The following is a 17,088-nucleotide window of genomic DNA, read 5'->3' as shown; positions in this document are numbered from 1 at the left end:
CAAGGTCTCTGGTCACCATGGGATCTGGCGCTCCACATCAATGTGCAAGAGCTGAGAGCAGTCCGATTGGCATGCCAAGCGTTTCAGTGCCATTTACACGGCTGTTGTGTTGCGGTGTTCATGGACAACAAAACGGCCATGTATTACATCAACAAGCAGGGCGGGACCTGGTCCTCCCCTCTGTGCCAGGAAGCAATAAGCCTGTGGGACTTTTGTATAGCCCACTCCATACATCTAGTGGCCTCCTTTCTCCCGGGGGTACGGAACACCCTTGTGGACCACCTGAGTAGATCCTTTCTGTCCCACGAATGGTCCATCCGTCTGGACGTTCTTTATTCGATTTTCCAGAGGTGGGGATTTCCCCATGTAGACCTGTTTGCATCCAGAACGAACAGGAAATGCCAGGTATTCTGCTCTCTACAGGGTCGCTCTCCGGGCTCCCTGTCGGACGAGTTCCTGATTTCATGGATGGGCCGCATCTGTTACGCCTTTCCACCCTTCTCTCTTGTCCACTGAGTCCTGCTCAAACTCCGAAGGGACAGAGCTCGCCTCATCCTGATCGCTCCGGCTTGGCCGAGGCAGCCCTGGTACACCATGCTGCTCGACCTGTCCCTGGCAGACCCAATTCCCCAGCCTCTTTGGCCGGACCTGATCACACAAGACTTCGGCAGGATGTGCCATCCGGACCTGCAGTCCCTCCATCTGATTGCATGGCTCCTGTCTGGTTAAACCAGTCAGAGTTGCGCTGTTCCGCCGCAGTACAGCAGGTGTTGCTGGGGAGCAGGAAGCCCTCCACACGCTCGTCATACCTCGCAAAATGGAAGCGCTTCTGCCACTGGTGTAACCAGCACGGCCATTCTCTGCATTCCGCATTAGTTCCCACTATTCTGGACTACATGAGGTCTCTCAAACAGCAGGGATTGGCGATCTCCTCTCTACGAGTATATCTGGCGGCTATATCCACCTTCCATCCGGGTGAAGCTGGCAGTTCCGTTTTTTCTCACCCTATAGTGTTAAGATTCCTCAAGGGCTTGGAACGACTATACCCACAGGTCGAACGGCCTACCCCTACTTGGGACCTGAACCTCGTCTTAACCAGGCTCATGTGGCCCCCTTTCAAGCCTTTGGCCACATTCTCGCTGCTGTACCTGTCCTGGAAAGTAGCTTTCCTAGTCACTATCACCTCGGCTAGACGAGTCTCGGAGCTTCGGGCACTGACTGTGTATCCTCCATATACTGTGTTCCATAAGGACAAGGTACAGCTGCGACCACACCCGGCATTCCTCCTTAAGGTCGTCTCCGCCTTTCACGTTAACCAGGACATCTTCCTGCCAGTCTTTTGTCCAAAGCCGCATTCATCGTGACGAGAGCAGCAGCTCCATTCTTTAGATGTCCGAAGGGCTCTTGCCTTCTACATCGAGAGGACCAAGCCCTTCCGCCGCTCGCCCCAACTATTTGTGGCGGTGGCGGAACGTATGATGGGCATGGCAATCTCCTCCCAGTGTATTGCATCTTGGGTGATATCCTGTATTCGGACATGCTACGACTTAGCTCATATTCCGACTGGCCATCATACCACCCATTCCACTCGGGCTCAAGCCTCATCTGCTGCGTTTTTGGCCCACGTTCCCATACAGGAAATGTGCCACGCGGCCACCTGGTCTTCTGTCCACACCTTTGCATCGCACTATGCATTGGTCCAGCAGGCTAGAGACGATGCCGCCTTCGGCTCAGCGGTTTTACATTCTCCAATGTCTCGCTCCGACCCCACTGCCTAGGTAAGGCTTGGGAATCACCTAATTGGAATGGATATGAGCAAGCACTCGAAGAAGAAAAGACGGTTACTCACCTTTGTAACTGTTGTTCTTCGAGATGTGTTGCTCATATCCATTCCACACCCGCCCTCCTTCTCCACTGTCGGAGTAGCTGGCAAGAAGGAACTGAGGAGCGGATGGGCCGGCAGGGGTATATATCAGGCGCCATACCGGCGCCACTCCAGGGGGCGACCTGCTGGCCCATCGAGTGTTGCTAGGATAAAAAGTCTCCGACGAACGTGCACGCAGCGCGCGCACACCTAATTGGAATGGTTATGAGCAACACATCTCGAAGAACAACAGTTACAAAGGTGAGTAACTGTCTTTTTCCGAACCTCCTCAGACTCATCTCTTGCCCTCTGTGAAGGCTACAGGTAAAACCTCCAATATTGTCTCAGGATGTGAGTCAGACCTTTCACCTCAATCTTAGTTCCTCAGTGGTTCTCAGGACGAGAGACCTTATGCTCATCAGAAATACAAAGATACTGTTGAATTGTAGAAAGAAATCTAATAGACATATTTACCTTTAGAAATGAAGATGTTATAGCCTTTGGTGTAACCAGTGCCATCTGTTTTCTGTCCAGTCATCTTTCCTTTATATATATTTTTTATAATTGGAGATATACCAATCTCTTAGAACTGGAAGGGACCTTGAAAGGTCATTGAGTCCAACCCCCTGCCTTCACTAGCATGACCAAGTACTGATTTTTGCCCCAGATCCCTAAGTGGGCCCCCTCAAGGACTGAACTCACAACCCTGGGTTTATCAGGCTAATGCTCAAACCACTGAGCTATTACCTCCCCCCCCACCCCTCCGAGAACCTGTTGTAATTGAAAAATTCAGGCCTTTCTTGGAGTTCCATCAAGGTTCATTTAACAGCAATAACAGCTTTTCACATGCCAGGAGAAGGTTCATTGTTTTTCACTCATTCAGCCACCATGAGATTTGTAAAAGGATTTATAAATCTTTTCCCACAGATAAGAGCCCCTATGCTGCTTTGGGTTTTCAGCCTGGTTCTTAACCATCTCATGAAACAGCTATGTGCTCACTTTTTTATCTGTCTATGAAGACAACCTTCTTGTTGGCCGTCATTTCTGCTCAAAGGGTTGGGGAGACGGGGGTCTCTAATTGAAGACCTTCCCTTTTATTTTGTTCTCCAAAGAGAAGGAACATTAACGACCTCATCCAAAGTTCTTACCTAAGATGTCCTCTGGAGTTCATGTCAACCAAACTATTCATCTTTTGTTTTTCCCCCTAAGTTACATCAGTTTACACAAGAGCCTTCTTTTCATGCATTAGCTGTTAAGAGAGCATTAGCTTTTCACTTGGACAGGACTAGGCCATCCAGGAAGACCCCCAAACTTTATTTCCGTTGCAGATAAATCTAATGGAGCACCTGTCTTCACTCAAAAACTTTCTAAGTGTGTCTCCTGGATGTATTATTGCCTGTTATGGTTTCCCTGCAGTTACACCTCCCCTAAGAGTAAGTGCACGCTCTACTAGATCACTGTCTGCAGTTCTACTCAGACATGTTCTCGTTGCTTAAATCTGCAGGGCTGCAACATTGTCCTTGATGTACATAGTTTCTAACCACTGCACCCTAATTTACGCTGCAAGATCAGATGCGGCAATAGGCAACACTGTTTTCTCTCCTGTGATGGACTTTGTTCCAAAACTTCCACCTCCTGAAAGGGTTACTGATATGGAGTTACCTAAAGTGGAGTGCCCACAGGGGGTCTTTTCAAAGAAGGAGAAGTTGCTCATGTTGTGCAGTAACTGGAATTCTTCAAGGTGCATTCTCCTGCGGGTGCTCCTCTACCCATCATTTCCCCCTTCGTTTAGGAGCTGCCTGTGTAGGCTTTGCAATAGAGGAAGAACTGAGAGCGGTTTGCCTGCTCTGCCATGTGAAGCCTTGGTACAGGGCACAAAGATGTACAGGGCGCATGTGTGGGCGGAGTGGGCAGTGCTCCCAAAAATCTCTGATCAGAGGCACAGGGGCACATGCCCACTTTAAGTGAAGCTCCTGCAGGGGGACACAGCTTGAAGAACTCCCATTACTGCACAAGGTGAGTAACCTCTCCTTCCTGTAATTTTCATACTTCAGTTTCATTGCTTTCTACTTGCTTGCTTGAGTCTTCCAAGTTTCCATGGTTTCTTCGGTATCTTATTACAGCTTCAGATTTGCACCTTTTTGTTTTTAGTTGTATACAGTTATCTTCTGAGCTCAAGCTGTGTTCCGTAATTGTTTTTAAATGGGTAGAGATTCAAGCCAAAAATAAATAAAATAAAATAAATAAATAAAAGAGCAAAAGTAAGACTGAAAACCAACATTGATTTAAAAAAAAATATTCTTTTTAGGTGTGAGGTAGAAAATCGATACCAGGGAAATCCACTTAAAGGAACGTGTTATTGTAAGTACAACTGCTTTTCTTTGCCTGAAAATAGTAAATGTCTTATTTGATATATAGGACCAAATAAGTTATAACTATTTTACTTAGCACAACATCTGTTTATATGCAGGTGGGTTAGGACAGTGGTTCTCAAACTGTAGGTCGGGACCCTGTTTTAATGAGATTGCCAGGGCTGACATTAGACTTGCTGGGGCCAAAGCTGAAGCCTGAGCCCCACCACCTAGGGCTGAAGCCCGAGCCTCGGGTTTGGATGGACATACATACACACACACGGACACACACACACACACTCGTGGCGGGGCTTGGGTGAACTCGGGCTTGGTTACTCCCTATCTTCCCCAAGGTTGTGTAATAATTCTTGTTGTCAGCAAGGGGTCACAGTGCAATGAAGTTTGAGAACCCCTGGCTTAGGAAATACTGTCATTGCACTATTAAAATTCACATTATCCTAGTGGATACTCTTATTTTACCACTCTTCAGTATTTGAGATCAACACTTTTAGAAAAACATTAGATGGGAAAATACTTTAAATTAAATAGCAATGAAGGGTTCAGACAGGATTTCTAAGGAGGTGTGGAAATGAAAAGTGTGCTAAATCCTGCTTGGGCGGTTGAGGAGCAGCATTGATAGGTTTTACAGATAATCTTGTGCAGTTATCAAACACAACAATGTTGCTTATGCCAGCCACACAGGAAAGAAGAAACACCACAGTATAGGGGAGGCTTCTTGGTAATAATTTTGAAGCCCAGTAGACCGGGAACATGATGATGATATTAAAAAAAGTTATTGTCAATGGTATCTATTGTCATGATAGCTACAAATACTTCATTAAATATTTAGGTCCTTTGTGCACTCCCTTGAGCCCAGTAGAGACTACAGTGGACTGGATTAGGCTTCTTTCATGTTAGGGAGGGCAGGGGAAAAGAGAAAAGAACAAGATAAGATATCGGGGGTCATGAAGCCCCAAACCACTTTTTGGCCTTGTTTTATTAGCCATAGTAGCAATTTTATCGTATTTGCCTGGCCTTTGATTTTTCCCAAAAGCAATGAAAACGTGATGGTTCACCAGTTTTGCTAGATGGGTGAATGTTTTCCCCCCCACTTTTCTAATGGGAACATCGTATTCTGCCATCTGAGAATATGTTTAGTCTTCCTTAAATTCCTGTAACATATAGATAAGCAATTTTAATAGATACTTTAGGCTTGGTGAAACTACAAGAACCAAGCAAAACATGGTTAAATTATGTAGTCATCCACATTTCCCTTTTACCAAGTTTTTTGAGGATGGAGGCTTTTCTCAGATGTCCTGCTTGAAAAATGTCAACCTTTCCCCTTCCCCCGCCCCCCTCCCCTTCCAAAAAAAGTTGAGTTAACTTTTATAGAATAGGATATAATACCCTCCAAGGCTGGGATAGTGAGGTGTTTAAAGTGTTCATTATTCTCTCCCAAACTCAAATGTCTGTTGGGGGCAGATTAGAACAGTGCAGTAACTCTCTCCTTTTGCAGTAAGCTGTTTTCTAATTTAGTGTAAGCAGTCAGTTACCTGCCTTGCTTTCCAGAAGCTTGTTTTATTTCAAGACTTCTTTTTTACTTTTTTGCATGTATTCTTTACAGATACTCTTCTTATTGACTATCAGTTCACCTTCAGCCTTTCCCAAGAGGATGATCGCTACTATACTGCAATCAATTTTGTAGCAACACCTGAAGAGGTGAGTATGGTCTCTTCCCTTTTGGACTCCCACATTTCATACTTTGTTTCAAACGTCTGCCTTCTCCATGCCCTGAAGAGAGTGGCTCATATGGTTCTTTTAACAGAACTACCGTCTTGGTGCACATGCATAGTCCATGTCCTAACCAGAATGTCCTCAATCTGTGTAGCTACATCTTGCTTCCTTGCAGCACTGAATGTTTGTGGCCAAAGTGGGGCATAAGGAACCGCAGCCTAAACCTGCAGTTCAGTTGCTTTATACTGCTGGAATATGTAGTCAAACCCTTCTAGCTTTCTCTTGTTGCTTACAGTTGGTCTTGTATCTTATTGTGTCTACTTTCTTCACTTTCTTCTACTTTAATATAGTTAGTCAGTGTAGACTTGTGCCATGGCACAGTTCATTCTATTGTTTATTTTGCTTTTTTTCCTGGTGCACAAGGCATCTCCTTTTGGAATGGAAATATGGAGCAGTCACGTAAGTTCTTCTTCGAGTGCTTGCTCATATCGATTCCAATTAGGTGTGCGCGCACTGCGTGCATGCTCGTCAGAAGATTTTTACGCTAACAACACTTGGTGGGTCAGCTGGGCACCCCCTGGAGTGGCGCCGCTATGGCGCTGGATATATACCCCTGCCAACCCAGCGGCCCTTCAGTTCCTTCTTACCGCCCGTGTCAGTCGTTGGAACAGTGGAGCGTGGCTTAGCTGATCTCCACCTCCCTAGCTACTCATAGTTCTTTTATTAATTCTCATGTATGTAGTTAGTTTTATTCATTCTTTGTTATAGTTAGTGTATATAGTTGACAAGGGTTTGGGGATTAGTCCCTTCCCTGCACCTGGTACCGGGCTTCAAACCATGCTCAACCTGCCACAGGCCAATGCCAATGGGAAAACCCCACGACTCTTGCCTTAAGTGCCTCGGGGAATCCCACCTCTCGGATAAGTGCTGGCTCTGTAAGGCCTTTAAGCCCAGGACGAAGAAGGAGCAGGACTTTCGTCTGAAACAGCTCCTGATGGAGGCAGCTCTTACTTCTCTACCCTTGGCACCAAGCGCTGGACAGTCCATATCAAGCAGAAGCATCTCCTCGGCACCGGATCGAGCCTGTACCGCTAAGTCCCCTCGGCACTGACCGTCGCCAGCACCGTTGTCTGCTCGGTACCGTTCTCTCTCTCCACAGGTTAAGAAGCATAAGACTCCTGCGGCTTCAGTGCCACCTGCACCGCAGTTGGAGCACCCGCCTAAGTTGGACCGCCCGGCACTGACACCTGCCGCGTCACCGACAGTTTCGGCACCGTCGATTCCGGTCCCGCAAGGGCCGTCAAGTCCAGCACCTGAAAGCTCCCCAGCGCATGCCGTGGTTGAGCTCACAATTCCCTCCACGCCGGAGACCTTTTCTACGTTGAGGGAGCTGATTTCCCTGACAGAGTCCGTGCTGCCTCAACCCCCGGCACTGTCGAGAGGCACCGATCACGATCATGGTCCCACCGGCACTCTCGGTCCCGTCTCCGATCCCAGTCTTGACGCCGCTCACAGTCCCAGCACCGCTCTCCATCTCAATACTGGTCGCACTCGCGGCACCGCTCAGCGTCCAGTTCGCCCACCCGCTACTCTCGGCACCGATCCAGCTCCCGGTACCGTTCCCGGCACCGCGCCTCTCTCAGCCGCTCTCAACATCGAGCCTCCAGATCCCGGTCGACCTCCCGGCACCGCTCCGGTCGCAGATCCCGGTCTTGCTCCTGGTACCAGTATGATAACCGGTACCACTCTCCGGTGCCACACAGGGAAAGGTCGTTTAGAGATCGTGACCCTTCCCAGGGGTTTTCAGCGCCTCCTTGGCCATCTCGTCACACATCTGTGTCTTCTCACGTGGACAGTGCTTCCTATGCACAGGACCATGACTCAGATGTGCCCGGCTGTGTCTTTCAGAAGACCCAGACCCAGGAACAGGGACCCCACCAGTGGTCATTGTGGACACCTTGGGCATACCATCAAGCCCAAGGTGCGCCTCCAATGCCATCCCACTCCGCACCATCGGAACACCGGGTACCGGAGGCAACGGTCAGCCACCCCCCTCCCACGGGTACAGAGGAGGCTCTCATTCAGCCGACAGTGTCTCAAGTTCCACCCGAGATTGACATTGCTCAAGAACAGGAGCCCATGCAGGATCCTCTTGTCCCTGGCTTTTCCTCTTCCTCCTCTCCAGATGAAGCGGTGGCAGAGGCATCCTCCTCGGGCTCTCCTCCAATTGACCTGCGGGCACATCAGGACCTCATGAGGCGGGTGGCCCTGAATATGAATCTTCAGGTGGAGGAGGTCCCGGAGATAGAGGACCCGGTGGCGGATATCCTGTCAGCTGACACCCCCACAAGAGTGGCCTTGCCGTTTATCCGCACAATATAAGCAAACGCCGATACCATCTGGCAATCTCTAGCATCTATTACGCCTACAACCAGGAGAGTTGAGCGGAAGTACACGGTACCCTCTAAGGGGTATGAGTACCTGTACGTGCACCCTCCTCCCTGCTCCCTTGTCGTCCAATCAGTCAATGAAAGGGAATTCCATGGCCAGCAAGCTCCTGCCCCAAAATCAAAGGAGGCTAGGCACATGGACTTATTGGGCCGCAAGGTGTACTCTACTGGGGGCCTCCAGCTTGGAGTGGCAAACCAGCAAGCCCTGCTCAGCAGGTACAATAACAACACCTGGACGGCAGTGGAGAAATTCAAGGAGTTCATTCCCCAAGACTCCTGCCCAGAGTTTGCTTCCCTTTTGAAGGAAGGGAAGAAGGTGGTGAGAACTTTTCTCTCCAGGCCTCCCTGCACACAGCTGACTCCGCAGCCAGAACCCTGGCTTCAGGTGTCGCCATGAGGTGGATATCATGGCTTCAAGTCACAAGCCTTCCACCTGAGTTACAGACCACCATACAGGACCTGCCCTTTGACGATCAAGGTCTATTCTCTGAAAAGGCTCTGCAGCGTGGGGTCAGTCTTAAGGACAACAGGGTCATCATGCGCTCCCTCGGAATGCGCACCCCGATGACTCAGCTTAGGTTCTTCCGTCTCCAGCCTTATCGCCCATATGCCCCGCCTAGACTGAGAAAGGACTTCGGCAGAGGATGCTGCCGAGGCAATCATAGACGGCGATCTGGACCCCAAGGGGGCCAGAATCAAAGTCTCTCTAAACTACCTACGGGGCCAAAGCCAAACTTTTAAAGGTGCGCCCGAGGATGGTGTACCAGTTCCTTTCCAGGATCCTTTTTCCTCCCTGCATGGTCCCAGCTAACTTCAGATCATTGAGTCCTATGCATGGTGGAACTTAGGTGCCACCTCCAGTTTATTTCGCCCCCTCCCTTCCACCCCCCACCCTCGTCCCTCTTCAGGGACCCCTCTCACGAGCAATTCCTCTTACAAGAGGTGCGCACGCTCCTTACCATGGGAGCCATAGAGGAAGTACCAGAAAACGAAAGGGGGAAGGGGTTCTACTACCGCTATTTCCTAATCCCCAAGGTGAAGGGAGGTCTCAGACCTATCCTGGACCTACGAGAACTCAACAAGTTCATGATAAAGTTGAAGTTCCACATTGTATCCCTGGGAACCATCATCCCTCCTTGGATCCCGGAGACTGGTATGCCGCCCTCGATATGAGGGACGCATATTTTCACATCGCCATTTATTCTCCACACAGGCGGTACCTCTGATTTGTAGCCAACCATCAGCATTTCCAGTTTACGGTCCTACCATTTGGCCTCTCTGCAGCACCGAGAGTATTCACAAAGTGCATGGCTGTAGTTGCCACCTCCCTCCGCCGCTGCCGGGTACACATCTTTCTGTATCTCGACGATTGGCTCATCAGAGGGACCTCCGAGACACAAGTCACCCATCATATAGGCATCGTCAAGGACCTGTTCATACCTCTAGGCCTGATGATCGATACAGACAAATCCACTCTGGTTCTCACACAGAGGATAGACTTCATTGGGGCCATCCTGGACTCCAATCTCGCCAGAGCCTGCTTACCACCGCCTCGGTTTCAGGCGATGGTAACAATTATCCAAAGCCTACAAAACATCCCAGCGACTTCACTTCGCATTTGTCTCGGTCAATTGGGTCACATGGCTGCCTGCATGTTCGTGACCAAACACGCCAGGCTACGTCTCCGTCCCCTCCAATCTTGGCTCAACTCAGTATACCACCCGGGCAGAGACGCCATAAACATGATAGTCACCATTCCCCCGAGCATCCTAGGCTCCCTCGACTAGTGGCTGATGCCCTCCCAGGTGTGTGCAGGGATGTCGTTCCACTCACCCCAGCCTTCCTTGGCCCTGACAACGGATGCCTCATCTCTCAACTGGAGTGCCCACCTCGGACGTCTTTGCACTCAAGGCCTGTGGTCATCTCAGGAGCTGGCCTTGCACGTCAATATCCGAGAGCTGAGAGCAGTCCGCCTCGCGTGCCAGGCATTTCAACAGCACTTACAAGGCCACTGTGTCTCAATGTTCACAGACAACACAATGGCCATATATTACATAAACAAGCAGGGAGGGGCACGGTCCTCCCCCCTTTTGTCAGGAAGCCATCCAGCTCTGGGTTTTCTGTATAGCCCACTCGATAGACCTGGTAGCGTGCTTTCTCCCAGGCATTCGGAATACTGTGGCAGATCGACTCAGCAGATCCTTCCTGTCTCATGAGTGGTCGATTCATCCGGACATTATTCATTCCATTTTACGAAAATGGGCCTTTCCCCGTATAGACCTCTTCGCTTCCCGCGAGAACAGGAAATGCCAGAAGTTCTGCTTCTTCCAAGGCCTCTCCCCGGGCTCGATCTCGGACGCTTTCCTGATGCCACGGACAAGCCAACTGCTTTACGCCTTTCCACTGTTCCCGCTGGTTCACAGGGTCCTGATAAAGCTCCACAGGGACAGAGCTCACTTGATCATGATTGCTCCAGCATGGCCCAGGCAGCAATGGTACACCATGCAGCTCGACCTGTCGATAGCCAACCCAGTTACCCTGCCTCTTCGCCCAGACCTCATAACTCAGGACCACGGCAGACTTTGCCACCCAGGCCTGCAGTCCCTTCACCTCACAGCATGTCCAAGTTACATTGCTCTGCCTCAGTACAACAAGTACTCCTGGGTAGCAGGAAACCTTCCACTCAGTCAACGTATCTGGCCAAGTGGAAGAGTTTCTCCTGCTAGTGCGAAATACAGAATGTCACTCCCACTGAGGCCTCGATTCCCACCATCTTGGACTTCCTCTGGTATCTCAAACAGCAGGGCCTAGCGATATCATCATTGAGGGTGCACTTGGCGGCCATCTCTACCTTCCACCCAGGGGAGAGTGGCTGCTCCGTGTTCTTGCACCCTATGGTTTCTAGGTTCTTCAAGAGCGCCTATACCCCCAAGTACGACGCCCCGCCCCAACCTAGGATCTCAACCTGGTTCTAACCAGACTCATGTCTGCCCCATTCGAGCTGTTAGCAACCTGCTCGCTACTATACCTGTCCTTGAAGACAGCTTTCCTTGTAAGCATTACGTCGGCCAGACAAGTCTCTGAGCTTCGGGCTCTCACCGTGGACCCACCGTATACTGTGTTTCACAAGGACAAGGTGCAGTTGCAACCACACTCGGCGTTCCTTCCTAAAGTGGTTTCGGCCTTTCATGTAAACCAGGACATCTTCCGATCTTCTTCCCAAAGCCACATTCATCACGACGGGAGCAACAATTGCGCTCCCTAGATGTCCGTAGAGCGCTCGCATTTTATATCAAGCGCACAAAGCCCTTTTGTAAAACCGCCCCAACTCTTCGTCGCGGTGGCAGACTGAATGAAGGGCCTACCTGTCTCCTCCCAGAGGATCTCATTTTGGGTGATGGCATGCATCCGTACTTGTTATGACTTGGCTCGTGTTCCCTCGAGCTACCTCACCACTCACTCTACCCAAGCTCAGGCTTCATCTGCCGCCTTCCTGGCTCATGTACCTATCCAGGAGATATGTTGCGCAGCTACCTGGTCCTCGATCCACACCTTTGCCTCTCATTATGCTCTGGTTCAACAGTCCAGAGATGATGCAGCCTTTGGCTCAGCAGTTTTCCACTCTGCAACATCTCACTCCAACCCCACTGCCTAGGTAAGGCTTGGGAATCACCTAATTGGAATCGATATGAGCAAGCACTTGAAGAAGAAAAGATGGTTACTCACCTTTGTAACTGTTGTTCTTCGAGATGTGTTGCTCATATCCATTCCAAACCTGTCCTCTGTCGGAGTAGCCGGCAAGAAGGAACTGACGGGCCGTTGGGTGGGTAGGGGTATATTTCCAGCGCCGTAGTGGCGCCACTCCAGGGGGCACCCAGCCGACCCCCTGAGTGTTGCTAGGGTAAAAATCTTACGACGAGCATGCACGCGGCTCGCGTGCATCTAATTGGAATGGATATGAGCAACACACCTCCAAGAACAACAGTTACAAAGGTGAGTAACTGTCTTATATCTAACTTCAAATGCAGCTCTGCATTCATGGTGCATCAGTGAAGCTCACCTGCTAGGGAGGTATTCTCTTTGCTTCTCTTTCACCTCAAGAGCTCAAAAAGAGGTCAACCTCCAGTCATTCTGCAAGGAGAAAGCCCATGGACTAGCCAGAATAACTCTTAGTCATTTAACATCAGGGCTCCTTCCGTGTTTAATAACCAGGTGAATTCAGAATCCCAAAATGCCTCAGATCCTGTAGGGCAGAAGAAGTCCTGTTGGTCCAAACACTGCAGTGAGTTAATGCTGTCAGGCTCATCTTTGGAACCGAGGGATGAGGAGACAGATAAAAGCAGCAGTTCTCCATTTCTTCAGTCAGACTCCAAGAACATCAGAATGTAACTCAGAGGCCACCAGCACTGAGCTGGTTGTACAGTGCCAGTACAATGGGACCTTGGTCCATCTTTGTGGTCTGTGGTGCTATTGCAGTATGAACAAGAGGCAGTGAATGACACAGACAAAATCACTTTCCATTTTTTTCAGTGCTCACATTGTTTCTACCAAAAGATGCTGTGGATTGGATAAGTCAAAGCAGTACTATCCTCTGTCTACTCAATCCAGATGAGTACAGGAACTTCTCCAAACACACACTTGAGCAGAGACTTTCCCTTGGAATGCAGCTTACAGTTTCTTGCTGCCTGCTCTTAAGGAGCCTCTTGGTTCTATGAGAGAGCCCTGCATTCTCCCTCAGGATCAACAGCCACAGCCTCAAGGCTAATAATGGGGAAACCATGGCTTTGGGGGCCAGAGTGACCTCCCCTTGGCACTCATTGGTGTAATGAGGCCCTGTTGGACCTGCACTTCATGACCAGGGGTGACATTCCAGGCAAGGACTCTGGTGTATTCAGTTAGATGGGATATATGGGCTCAAAGAGTCAAAGTCATTAACATGGTGCTACTGCTGTCCAGCATTAACCAGTGTTAAAAAAGGTTTGGGGTTTGGTATACAGAGACACCAGCCTGCTTAGTACCACTTTCAAACGCTATGAAGAATCTTTTGAATCTCGTATTAGGAATACAGAAAATAAGGGAAAAAATGTTTAAAAGCATTTAAAAAGGAAAGTATTAATAAGTGTCATCCTAACAATATCCCTTCTTCACTCTCTCTTTAGCCGGAGAGAGTCTTTAAAAACATGTCCACTTGTCTGAAAGCCTCTTACATGGTATTACGGATGTTAGCTATCCTTTTTGGGAAGAGAAAAAGTTACTTATAAAGGGCAGGAGTTATTGTTATTGTCGTTGAAGTCTGATCCCATTTCCTAGAAGACAAAACAAGAGAAGTGCACACAAAAGGGAAAAGTAACAACAAAGATAGAAAATACAACTTCTGTCTCTGGTGTTCTCTCACTTGAAGCTTTATTGCTGGAGAAACATAAGCACAGCAGAAGGTCTTATCAGCGACTCTGAGACCTGACAGACTTGTACCAGCATCAGGATGTTTAGGGCATTGCTTTTAGCTGCCTTTCCAGGCTCAGGCTTGCAACAGTGTTGCAAAATATGCATTGTTGTTGTCTAATTAAGACAAATAGCTGGACAAAAGGAAAAAGGAGAGTGCTGGGAAAGACAAGAAATACGGTGGGAAGGAAAAGAACCTTTTGGGAAATAGGGGAAGGAAGGAAAAGAGAAGGATGTGTATGAGACGAAGCCTCACATGTCTGATATTTGGGAGTAGCATGAGCCAGTTGACGTGGCAATGGTGATGTCATCTGGGGTCCCTCTTTGGCCCAGTCTGCTCAGGACATCTCTCGGTACCGGGATGATGAAGAGTCACAGGAGATGGTGGGGTTGGCAACTGTCATGATGAAGTTTTCACCTTCCTCTTTTCTAGTCAGCCATCCATCTGTATTTCCTCTCACCCTGCGTCTTTTTTGTTAAGACCCCGAAAGGGAGTGATGGACAGAATAGTCCAATCCCCTCATTATTTTGTCCACCTTTAAGCCTAATTTGTGACTTACCAATTTCGGTTCATTAATTTCCAGTCCCATACTTTTCTTGTTGACCGGGCACGGTCTTATCACAGTCCTTGAGTTATATCAGGAGGCCTTTTTTTGTTTAGGCTAATTTAGTTTTTTTGCACTTTTTCCCTGTCAACATTTGTTATGAGTTATTGTGACATTTTGTGAACTTGCATTCATTTTTCACAGTTGAGCTTGGAGTTAGGAAAAATATGTAGGCCCAGTTATCACAAAAGAGCCTACACATTTATTTTATATTATAAAAAATTATATTATTATATATTATAAAAGAAGGCACAGATATTGGAGTGAGAGGAGCATATGAAGGGCTAACACGGAGGTGGGGAGGAATACCAATAAGAAATATGATTTGAAATCTAGACCAGCGCAGATATTTTGTGAGGATAGAAAATGAATTATTTTATTGGGTGGGGGGAGAGTGGCGAGAGTATTTAAAACAAAAAATTATCTGTGTTTGCATTAAAATATATTTGAATGCTGCTATTGCCAACCATCCCAGAATAATACTTAGGATAGCTGCAAAAAGCCCTAAATGAATATAGTTTGGAATTACACTGAAGTAAACTTTTCTTTTGTGAGGCGATCCAAATGAAAATGTACAGCTATGTTCTATTTTATATACAGGGGGTCTTTAAAATGTGTATTGCTAGACGCTAGTGCTCTTGCACGTAGATGAGTATTCTAGTTAACATATTGTGAAATCACTCTCGTTCTGACACTTTTTTTTTAGTGAGAGTTGCTTTCAAAACAGAAGAATTTTAATGGAATGACATCTGTTAAAAATAATGGTTTTCTTCTCTCTCTTTTTCTCCAAATCAGCAAAATAGAGACCTGGACATGTTTATCAACGCATCTAAAAACTTCAACCTCAACATAACTTGGTCAACAAGTTTTGCAGGTAAAAAAGGAAAGTAAACCAGAATCTGAACTGTACGGGAATAATTAAATACTATACGTTACATTTTAGAAATTGGGAGATGGGAAAGAAATGAAATTTAAGGAAGGAATTTTAGTTTTCTCCTCTCCAGTTTTCCAATTCTCACATCTTGATAATGTGCATTGGAGACAGTTGAAATGCTGATCTGATTTTTTATAATGCAGTATTTTGTGTGTTCCTTGATTCTGCTAGTGAAATAAAACTCAAAATTGCAGTCTTCAGATGAATAGTTCCTTTTACTGTCACAGCCATAGCTTTATAACTGAGGATAATTGGTCCCGTTTGAAAATCACTTAAGATCTGCACTGAAAGCAAACTTTTTTATTGCTACTTTTTAAATTCTGAAACAGCTGGCACACAGGCAGGAGAGGAGATTCCAGTTGTTTCAAAGTCCAACATAAAGGAATACAAGGACAGCTTCTCCAATGAGAAATTTGATTTCCGGAGCAACCCCAACATCACTTTCTTTGTTTACGTCAGCAACTTCACCTGGCCAATAAAAATACAGGTAAGAACTCTCTTAATAACTAATAGATGTACACTATTAACACAACTTGTCATCTCTTCCTTCCCTAAAGCATCCATAAATGTGATATGTTGTGCATTGTCTGAGCTGAGCCACAGCTTCAGACAGTGGAACACAGCACCAGACAAAGGATGAACAAAGATCTTTCCTTTGGCAAGCAATTCCAAAATGGCTAATAATAAAATGGTCTCTCTCCCCCTCTCCCCAATCTTCTGGCATTGCCGCTGTCCCCTACAGATCTGAAAATGTACCTGGGGAAATCTGCTGCTCCAGAAGCAACGAAATTGGGCTTTTGATTATTTCAGGGGGGCATTCAGCATGGTCCAGTGTTGTCATAGGAATGTACACCTCTACCCTCATATGTGACCCAATATAACACGAATTCTGATATAACACGGTAAAGCAGTGCTCCGGGGGGGTGGGGCTGCCTCCTCTGGCGGATCAAAAAAAGTTCAATATAATGCAGTTTCACCTATAATGCAGTAAGATTTTTTTGGCTCCTGGGGGCAGCGTTATATTGGGGTAGAGGTGTATTTAAAAAAAAAAAGTCTTTTTAGCTTTCATAACAAATATAGCATATTGTTGCTCACCATCAGGGAAAAGTAACCAAACATCAAAAAATGCAGGCCGTTGGTGTGGAAACTAATAGAGGAAGCTTTTGTTTGTTCTGCTGCCTCTTTTTTTATTTCTTGTTCTTGCTTAGACACAGCTGGAGGCTTTGCTCCGGGAATGATGGGGCCTGTGGGTTAGTTATCTTCCTTGGTTCAGTGCCCTCTGTTTACCCCTTTCCCATTCTGGTCACATGTGGCGCAAGTACACCTCATTACACCTCATTACAGTAGGATTAGAACATAAGAATGGCCATACCGAGTCAGACACTTAGCTTACATTTTTGCTCAGTTCTCAAATCCTATTGTCAGCTACTTGCAGTAGACACCACGGTTGCAATTTTTAACGTAGTGAGTCTGCATATTCGTTTTACTTTAAAATGCTTTTTCTTTTTGTTTTTTTTCTAGGCTGACAAGGTGAAACCTTTTTAAACTTTGTCTTTTTTATAGTTTGTTGGACTGCACTTTTTAGAAATGATACGCAGGTACTATACATGGGAATATTGTAAGACTTTTTTTGCCCAAGGTATGGTTGTAGTTAGAAAAATTACAAATAAAATGGCACCACCTACTCAACAGATTGAATACTCAGAGA

The 17,088-nt window shown here is 47.3% G+C and overlaps 1 protein-coding gene across 4 annotated transcripts in view; it reads left to right on the top strand.

Annotated features, from left to right (window-relative positions):
- The window catches only part of ATRN (attractin), a 381,873-nt gene that overhangs the window by 126,764 nt on the left and 238,021 nt on the right, over positions 1 to 17,088 (top strand). For all 4 annotated transcript variants that reach the window (XM_030564553.1, XM_030564552.1, XM_030564551.1 and 1 more), the window contains exons 21-24: positions 4,173 to 4,225; positions 5,840 to 5,934; positions 15,242 to 15,320; positions 15,710 to 15,867. In XM_030564553.1, coding sequence (XP_030420413.1) covers positions 4,173 to 4,225; positions 5,840 to 5,934; positions 15,242 to 15,320; positions 15,710 to 15,867 — 385 coding nt within the window. The remainder of the gene's footprint in view (positions 1 to 4,172; positions 4,226 to 5,839; positions 5,935 to 15,241; positions 15,321 to 15,709; positions 15,868 to 17,088) is intronic.

This window comes from Gopherus evgoodei, chromosome 5 (genome assembly GCF_007399415.2).
Source record: "Gopherus evgoodei ecotype Sinaloan lineage chromosome 5, rGopEvg1_v1.p, whole genome shotgun sequence".
NCBI classification, from domain to species: Eukaryota; Metazoa; Chordata; order Testudines; family Testudinidae; genus Gopherus; species Gopherus evgoodei.
The sequence above is the reverse complement of the archived record's forward strand: the minus strand, read 5'-3'. Positions and strand labels throughout refer to the sequence as shown.